We start from the raw sequence: 10,034 nt of genomic DNA, 5'->3' as shown, positions 1-10,034 counted from the left end.
ACATTCCTCCCCACGATAACAAGACAGATTCCCTCCATCTTCCCGAGATATCTTCGATCCTATTGTTGTTGCTTTACCCACTTTTTTTTTTTTTCCCTCCCTTGACACAACTGTCTCTCGAGAACCTATCCTCTCACTTGTTCCTTGTTCTCGGGACTGAAACTTCGATCTCCTTCACAACCCAACTGCATCAGTGGATCTGGTATCCGGGAGAGAATTAAGAAAATTCGATAAAAGCGAAGTAGAGTGAAGGAAAAGCCAATAAACTCCATTCAACAAGAAGCGCCCACACGCAAGAGAGCGACAGAGTCCAGCGCTCCCCTTTCCACGCGACGCATTCATCCTGCCATCCCTTGCGTTGATTGCGCCTCCGCCGCCCTTCTCCCGTCCGGAAACTCAACTTTGTCAAATCAATCTCAGTCCCGAATAAATCTGGCAACACAAATCTGATTGTTAAGATTTCCCTTGGCGTTGTGGTGTGTGCGTGTCTGTGTATGCGTGTGTGCGCATGTGTGTGTGTGAGTGAGTGTGACTTTTATTATTATTATTATTATTATTGTTTTTTGCCTTTTGGACAGATGGTTCTTCGAGACGCAGGAAGGGCCGTTCCGATCTGATCTATTCGCTGCGCCGCCGCGGGTGGGTGCCGTACTTGGACCATCATTGTCCCTCCCCTCCCCCCATCGAAACAAGTGTGGGCATTCTAATCGCGATCGCATTGCTTGCAGAGTTTCTGATCTCGCAACGCCACTGCAGACCCTCCCGGAGTTCGTTCCAAATCTTTTCATCGGGTCATCTCGAGGTTCGCTTCGCCAATCTATCCTTTCCCGGAACCTCGCTCCTGCGGCCGTCCTACTTCCGCATCTCGCCCGATTGAACCTCTGTCTCTCCCCCCACACCAACCAACCGCCACCAACCTTAGACAACTCTGGTTAAAGGAAGCGGTGGCACTTGTCCCCTACTTTTCCTTCGTGCATCGTTCTAGTTTGGATTTACTATTTAATTCGTCCCGATCCTCTTTTACGTGGTCAACCTAATATTTTGATCCACCATTGCTTCAAACAAACACCAACACCAACTCATCAACCGATTAACTCATCAACCGTCCTATCGGTGTTTTGATTTATTCTTCCAACCTACCAAGTTTACAATTCTGGTCATTGACTTGTTACACAATTTGTGGTAATAGTGAATGAGGTCGAAGACCGCAAACTAATTCTATTGGAATCTTCTGCGTAATGGGGTCTATAGAAGCTGGATTTAGACACAGGTTTGCAATCCCTTCTTTTCTTGTTTTACTTTGTTTTTACAATTTTCTCTAGCTCCTTTGCTAACGATCTTACTTATCAATAGGGAGCATCTGCCAGCGATCGGCTTTCTAGGCAAGGACGGGCCCGGATTCCCTCCCAAACCGTCCTCCGTCGCGGCATCACCGGCACCACTGCTTAGCCCCAGCAACATGTATCCGGGTCAACCTTTACCTTATTCCTATCCGTCGTCGAACACTAGCGCCCCAGGATGTATCTCGCCTTCGGATTCGCGCCGTGCCCTCGAAGAGGAGAAGGAAAAATCGCAATCGCAATCGCAACCGCAAAGACAGTCACTTCCCTCGATTCACGAAGCGTTGGGAAACGATAACCCCCTACCTTACCCAGCCCCTACTTCGGCGCCATCCCAGCAGCCACCGCACACCCCTCATACACCGCACCCCCTTTCGTCTAATCTCATCGCTCGACCGACGGGCGAGGGGCCTTCGGGTCCTCCGAATCCATTCTCCAATGGCCCGTCGACGCCGTTCAGCCGGGAGGCTCCTTTCCCTGCCAAATCACAACTGCAAACGGAGGCATCGCGGTCGAGCTTGGTATCGATGAACACTCAGGATTCGAGAAACCCTTCACTGCATTCGCTCAACTCGGGGAAGTCGCCGACGCAAAGCACAAAGACGGGGATTACGTCTATCGGCGGCTCGCAGGCAGGGTCCGGCTACGAGTACAGCGCGCCTCCTTCGGCGGGTAGCGTGGCTTCTCCCAATGGGTATACTGCGTTTCCCCAACCATATGCGTTCCAGTCGCAACCCCCACCGAATGCGCCTGCATACCCTGGAGCATACGAATCGCGACCTTACGGTGGACCTTGGAAACCGGGCATGCCAGAAACTGCACGTGTTGAGGAGGTTAAGGGGGCGTTTCCGGGTCGTGCGCCGATGGCAGGACACCCGCACGGCGAAACGGTCAAACGGCATTTGGACGCTTACGACATGGAGGCGTCACTCAACGAGGTAGGTTTCCAGGGAATGGACGGGGCTACCGGCCACGTTACAACACCATAATCAGATGCTAATTGCAATAGATTGCGGAGATGAGCAGCCGAACATTGGAGTTCTCGCGGCACTACGCGGCTCGGGCACACCAAACCCAGCGATCTGGTCCTGTTTTGGGCTCTTTGCCCTCTCTACACGAAGTTGAGGATATGATGAACATGCAGCGTCGGAATCAAGATGCGTTGATGCGGATACGAACCGCAGTATTGAACCAGGAGCACGCCTTGGCGGAACAGATGGCCCAAAGAAAGGCGTACAAGATGGGTGGACCCGACGATGACCACATGGCGATCTACCAGGATGAATTCAAGGGCAGTGGCGGATTCGCCGGGGCGGAGTCGAAGAAGCGCCGAGGGGTACGTTTCGTCATCTCTTCTTTCCCTCCCCTTTCCTTTCCCATCGGACCAGTGATCTGGTTTCTCGTCTGCTAGGGGCTCCACAGTCCCTGGATTACTCACTATTGTTCTTGTCATTCGCTCTTGCTAACAGATGCAACAGAAAGCTGCCCCTCCAGGCCGTTGCCACAGCTGCAACCGAGCTGAAACGCCAGAATGGCGCCGTGGTCCAGACGGAGCACGAACCTTGTGCAATGCCTGCGGATTACATTATGCGAAGTTGACGCGCAAGATGGGTGCCAACAAAGCGACATCCTTGGGTTCGAACCTGAAACCGAAGTCGGCACTGGACTCTGCATCGCCGAGTAGCCATTAAACTTTCATTTGTGATTTCTTTTTTTTTTTTTTTATTTTGACGTGGCGTTCAATCGGTTTCAGGGATTAGAAGTGTTCGGCGTTGAGTGACCTGTTTCCACTTCGGTTCGTCGACCCATTAGTGGTTTTCGTTTTACCTTCCCATGGGACATGATACTCAGGACTTCGATCTTGGGCGAGGACATGTTACCAGTGGTTATGTGTATTTCAATTTTCCCTAGTTTACGCCCGCCCCCTGGATCTTGGTGTCTTGATTTGTTTGTTTCTTTTCTGTTCGAAATACCCCCTTTCACAACGTTCTGCAAAAGGCATTGGATAGACTTGTGTTCTCTAATTTGTCTCTTGATTTGTGCGTGGTGATTGCCAGATGGCCACTGGCATGAACACGGATTGTTTTCATGATTTCTCCGTCTGTCTCCCTCCCATCCCCTCTTCACCATCCTATTTTTGTTCATCTGCCTTGGCCTTGGTTCGCAATTATACCCTGTCTTTACCCGTTCTCACGGCAGTTTGCACGGGGGGACGATCGATCACCCTTGAATATGTGTGTGATTTACGAAATGTTCTGATGTACTCACGTCCAACCCCCAATATTTTTTTTAAGAAAGTTTTAAAAGACGACGCATGCAATGAGATCTGCTCTGTACGATATTTTACACCCTAATACCTGTAAGAATAATTGCATGATAGATCATTAATACATACATCCTTGGATAGATCGAACATGGTAACCAGAATAAGAAGCAGTTAGCCACCCCATCTCGATCTGTTCTACGGAAACAGGAAGGCGAGATAACACCGTAGATCGCCGCCCCCCGATCATGGCCATGGTCATGGCCACCTAGCACCGACCATGGCCACACGATCCTTCCCCTCGTTAGTCCTAATAGGGCACCCTAAAGGCACCACAACGTGTACAGACCCAAAGGATCATAGACCATCGGTACCGTAATCCAATGAAAAGAAAGGATGGGTTAGGTAGATGCGTGGCCAGTGGCCACCGCCGGCGACCGATGATCGCCGTGGCGATCGAATCGATCGACCAGGGCAAGGCAGGGACAGGGCAAGGACCAGGCGTTCGGTAGGAGATTCCGAAACGAGGCACCAGATTGAGAGGTGGGAATACGAATTCGGATTTATTTTACTGACATTTTATTTTATTTCATTTATTATATTTTATTTGATTGGATTGAATTGACTGGATTGCTTTTCGCCCCTTGCTTAGACTAGACTGTTGGATCTGGATTGGATCGGATCTGGTCAGGTTGTTATTTGGCCGAGGTTGGTTGATACTGACTCTTTATCCAAGATAATTATGATTATTATTATTATTATTATAATAAGCCGATAACCGAACAGATCCGATCTCACCTGTAGATAACCACGCCACTCAGTTCCCTACCAGGTAACGTAGATCCCATCGATCTGGGCATGTATCTCCATCTAGGTAGATACTACCTACCCAGGTAGACAACGGAGCCTTTACCCGACATCATCAAGGCGATATAGCATTATATAAGCCAAACTCAAATCTAGATCCAACTGGCCAATGGATGGCGAAGAATGTGCTAGAAGGTCCGGGCAGAAACTTTCGGCTGCCTTTTGTGGTCGTGGTTCCGTTGACATCTGTCTTGTCTGCTATCGACCGAGTCGTAGCCATGGTTCGAGCTGAGTGACACCTGGTATGACGGATGTGGGTGACTTTCGGTCGGTTCGGCCGACTGGGGATCGGAGAGGGCTTTTTTTTGGTTCCTTTTTTTATAATGTTTATGGGGGTCATTATGGGGGAAGATGGTTTCCAGGGTAGATCTATTTTCAGTCAAGTTGGATAAGGAGTGACAAATACTCAGATTCATCTGATCTGTCGGTGAACAGATCTCACTTCAATACTGCGGGTATTATTAGGTGGCATGTACTCCGTAGTAGAGTTCTGACTCGGAAACCTCCGATATACAATGAAAGCAATAAATCAAGTATGCACGGCATGTGATCGGCAAACCTTCACCTTGAGCCAAGCCGAGATTGTCTCTAGTAATATCATCGATTCCTCGACCTAAACTCATTGGTAGTAATTCTCCTATACACTAACTGACCGAATAAACATCTCAGCATGTAGTATTATTCGGGTTGGTAACTAGTAACCACACAAGGGTTCAGGGTCTGTGGCAGGTTTGGTTCGTTGGTAGATCTCATATCCTTATCGACATCTCGCGATCGGATCAAGATGCACCCGATCTTGCATGAGCGGTTGGATTCCGATCGAGCCTTGCACACGAACTGCCTAGATAACCACTCAGTAAATGTCTTACTTTGATTTGGGGTCTTTTCTTTCCCTCTCTTACTCAATCTGCTCCAACCCACTATCTACCCATCCACCCAGTCTACTACCGCCAGAAGAGAGGATGATGTGCTCCGGTCTCGATCGGGATTTGAAGGGATTTGCTAATGGAGACAAGCCCGGTCTTCACCGCTGCTTACCCTCCACCCTCCACCCTCCACAACGCCACACCCACCGACGTCCTACTTAACGTGTCGAGGATGGTGTAACATGAATGTGACCCGTTTCAGGGACAGTGGGGTAGATTAATTAGTTGTTTATTATCTTACCGACTCTTTGTCTACTCCATCCTCGAGCCTAGTATAGGAGGATAATTCTAGTAGTAAAATAAGCTAGTATGGATTCCCCACCCCTCAGTCTAAGATAGTGGTAATGTTGCCCCGCTGCCTTAGGCAATCCACCGTGCTCCGCAATCCCTCCGCCGAACAAGAAGGAGAGAGATACCGCCATTTCGGCGGCTATTTGGAATTGCAGTCGCCCAGTCCACCTGCGCGAAATTGGCTGATTTGGAATTCTTGGGTATCGCTTTTGCCGATGGGTTCGGTATTCTTTATTATTATTAGTAGTATTAAAATTATTACAATTATTATAATTATTTAAATTATTATAATATCTTGGTTTTATTATGTTATTCATCATCTGATATCTTATATTATCTTGACGGCCGAGTCGATCGATCTCTACCTCGGTACTTTTTCATTCGACTTTCCAGGCCCTGGCTCGATGAACCAAGCTTCATCCGAATTGGCCGGTGGCTGAACGATGTTCGCCACACCTACTTGAAGTCGAACAGCCACAGCTTCTCCCCCGATCGGCCGACAAAACCGTCTGGTCATGTGACTGTAACCGTTGAACTGTTGTCATTGACGTCATACTCAGCTTGATCCATGTACTGATTAGTAAGATGTATCATCGATTTATGCATGCACGCACTACTACTACTACTATTTCCATCACCCTCCGAAATATTGTATTGGACGAAGCAGAAGGATACGATCACATACAGCTGTTAGCTGCATCTACAGCCAAGCCATGGAGGAGTAATGGAAGGAGAGATCAGAATGCAGGGATCGAAGCTCAGACGTGAACTGGGTGGATCCCTGTACGATCCGATCTCGATCTGGCCTGGATCTGGCCTGGATCTGGCCTGGATCGGAAGCACGCTCTTAGTGCTTATTGACTGGTGTGTATGTATGTGTATGTATGCTGTCGTCATACCGACTGATGGGTCCTTGGATGGGGTTACGTGTGGATGTATTGCATGCATGATCGTTCTTGCTTGCGGGCTGGGTATATTGTTGCCTAGAGGTAGCTGCTTAGTGGTGGTTTGAATCCTAGGCTAGGGTTGGGTGTGTAGTGTAAGTAATCGCTGTATTTAATACTCTTGCTGTAGGTATTGTATATTTTTGATCAATATTGTATGATCTTAGTACTCGTCGTTGACAAGGGTGAAACGCCTGAGACGACCACATATTCTAGACTCTTCTCTCGATTCCAACTACACCGTATAAACCATAGCAATTACACCCTCCCGGAGAAAATAGAAAATCATACTTCAACCACTCCACAGATAACATAGTCGGATTATAAGCTACCACACCGCCAGCTCCGCCCCTCGCGGTGGACCACCCACCCTCCCACATTTGTTCAGCTCCCCAGAGAACTACCCGAGATGCAAGTCATTGGGTCCCCGCATTGAGAGGATTCGTTCGGTATTACTACAGAACTGATACTCTCGCTCTTGTTTTTCTCTTTCCTTCCTTCCACCTTCCAAGGAAATAGGCCAGACTGGATGTCTAATCTCATATTACTACCTAGGTAGTGTCAGCCACAGATTACCCCGTGCAAAGAACAGTCGCAACGCATGTACAACACGAATAGATTACGTTCAGCATCCCCTCATCCAAATCTCTAATATAATAATCCATAATAAACAATCTCCTAACTCTAAAAGCATATCGAAGGTTACTCCATCCAACTTCCTATCCAGGAATACCTCCCATCCTTGCATACCCCAACAGTCAAATAACCTAATTCGCCCACAACCCATGTTTGTCCCCAGCTGTACGGATACGTACCCCATGCAACCTGCACTCAAAGTAGCACAGACCCACCCAACCCATCTGGGAGTTCACCCGGCCTGTCGGTATTCACCGTAGCGGTGTGGTTCATCTGTAACGTACCTTTCTAGGGTGGTAGATTAGGCAAGGTTGTTTATCTTTCAGCTGGCTTTGTCGTCGATGCACGCTACTTCCTGACTGCGTCTCGCGATCGGCCGAGCCGGCGCTGTTCGGTTGTTGGGGCCGATGCTGGGGTATACTCTATCTAGAAAGGGTTATTTGTTCTTGATATGTCTGATTTGTTTCTGTAAGTACGGGGTATACATACATACATACATACATACATACATACATACATACACACATACATACACACATACATACGTACGTACCATAAATTTCAACACCTCCCTTGGTGGTTGTTAGGGTTTGCTACCTAGTATCATACGCGGAGATAAGCCGAGGTTGAGCCGTCCCTGGCTGCCTTCTCATTCATCTACTTTTTCTTTTCCCTCTTTTTTTTTTTTGTTTAGCTTCTATTTTGACTTTCAAATATACTTTCATCTTTAGTTCGCGGTTAGAGCGGGTGGATGGACAGGTGTCAAACTTCCTATTCGGTGAAATGCCCCGTGTCATACCCTCTTGTTGGTTTGTTGAAAGAAAATGTTTCTTTGTTCTTGTCGAGCATCGACTCTTTACCGCTACGTGCATCTCTGGATTGGGTTGGATGTTACACATAAGGTGATGATGAGCAAGCATTATACCTAGACAAGTGGCTTGCTTTGAAAATCAATGATTGGAAATAAAGCATGCAGATACTAGGTAGAAGAAGTAGTACTCTATATCAATGATACCGTTACATGGCTGGCTACACAGAGATCGATAACCATAGCAGCCATCTGACCGAATAGCCAAGAGTGGCGATACTAAGCACGGACGATGGAAGTATCAACCACCAGGGCTAACGCACACCATAATGCGGTTCCACATGGTGGGACATCGGCTTCTAGAAACCGGGTATAGCGCTGTACCATCTACTCCAGTTTTGGATCTGTATGAACAATCAGATCGAGCTAGCATCCACGTCGCCCAGCGTATCGGGAACTAGGGCACCCTTGTGGTGGGACTGCTTTGTTGGACCACTGCCTAGTACCGATCAGATCAAATCAGATCTGTGTCTGCAGATGAACTGCAGGAGCCAGCTTTGACCAAGGGAGAAGATGCACTAAGAATCTTAGTTGCAGGAGTTGGCATGGATGTGCCTGCTCAGCTTGTCGTGGCATGACCCACTCGCTGTTCGATCCCCCCTGGTTTAGCTTTCCCCCCTCCCATGGACGTGCATGGTTTCTTGTCTGATAGCTGGTCAGAACAAAGGAAGAAGTCTTGGGTATGCGCCAGTGGGGAGGAACCAACAGCGCGAGATGAGGTGGGGCCGTTATTGAACACGGGCTGGAAACCATTCAGGGATGTTCCCACTGTTCGTCACTATTTTGTATGCTTTTTGTATAGATCGTTTCGGCTGATACAGTAATGTTGTTTCGTAGATGACACGGAGTACATGGGTCCTTTCTGCTCCCGCGTGATATTTGCTCGGACTGATTCTGTCTATCTGCTAATTGACGGCATTTCTTGTTTCCACAGTAGATGGTAGATATTCGTTAGCTTCGAAGATACGTATCAATTCAAAGAAACATGGACGACGACATATTAGTCAATGGAAGAAGTCTGTTGACAAATCAATAGATCTTGCTGGTCTTCTGCTTATCAGGATGGCGTTGATGGTGACATGGATCAGTCATGATCTCCTGGGATAGGATTGTGGCTAACGTGTCCGCCAGATTTTGCTTACCGTACGGTTGTGGCCGAGACCTGGTTTGAGTCATCTTTCCGATCTTGATACCGATTCACTGGGACAGTAAGAAGTTTTGTCTTTCGAGGACTGCTAATCGTACGGAAGTAAGGTGGGTGGGACGGTATCGTAAGCACAGGGGTTCTTCGATATGTTCCATACCGAGGCAACCACCTACCGTCATGCACATGTCGGGTGTGGCACACAGTAGCAGTATACGACCTATATTTTTGAGAGCTGACTGCAAGGCCGCTGTTTAAACTCGACATATCTTCCCTTACCCAAGGTCAATCAAAGACCCTAGCCATCTTGAGTAAGGTCTCTCTTACGACACTTGTATTTGCATGTGAACACTGCATGGCACATGCCTTCTTGCATGAATTTATGGATTCGGTTGGGATAAAAAGACTTTACAGCAGTATGCTCAAGTGTAAACTTCATGTAAGTGCGGAGTACTCCGAGACACATAGGCAATCAATGAGACATGTAGACATGCAGAGAGATGCTCACCTGCATGTAAAATTTCCTTTGTTTGTTGCAACTTACAGTACAAGTAGAAGCCGACGGGTAATAAATACCAAGTGCAGAGATCGATGAAGCCTGATTTAGCCTGATACGATCCTGGTTTAGCATTCGAGCGCTGCCATACCTGGTGGCGGCGATCGATCTTTCACCCGTGCAGTAGGCTGCGGCGCGGCCCTTAGAACGACAAAGAAACACGAGGCAAACGCCTTTCGGTGGATACGGTATGTATGGT

At 48.0% G+C, this 10,034-nt stretch overlaps 1 protein-coding gene across 1 annotated transcript; it reads left to right on the top strand.

Moving 5' to 3' along the window:
• Positions 1–835: 835 nt before the first annotated feature.
• nsdD (GATA-type sexual development transcription factor NsdD) lies at positions 836–3,060 on the top strand. The gene is made up of 4 exons (XM_024819638.1): positions 836–1,270; positions 1,354–2,278; positions 2,350–2,676; positions 2,819–3,060. Exons 1-4 carry the CDS (start codon positions 1,239–1,241, stop codon positions 3,029–3,031), a joined length of 1,497 nt encoding a protein of 498 aa, XP_024667207.1. The 5' UTR covers positions 836–1,238; the 3' UTR covers positions 3,032–3,060.
• The last annotated feature ends 6,974 nt before the right edge of the window (positions 3,061–10,034 follow it).

Source organism: Aspergillus candidus (assembly GCF_002847045.1).
Source record: "Aspergillus candidus strain CBS 102.13 unplaced genomic scaffold BDW47scaffold_105, whole genome shotgun sequence".
NCBI classification, from domain to species: Eukaryota; Fungi; Ascomycota; class Eurotiomycetes; order Eurotiales; family Aspergillaceae; genus Aspergillus; species Aspergillus candidus.
This window is presented reverse-complemented; position numbering and strand designations above follow the sequence as displayed.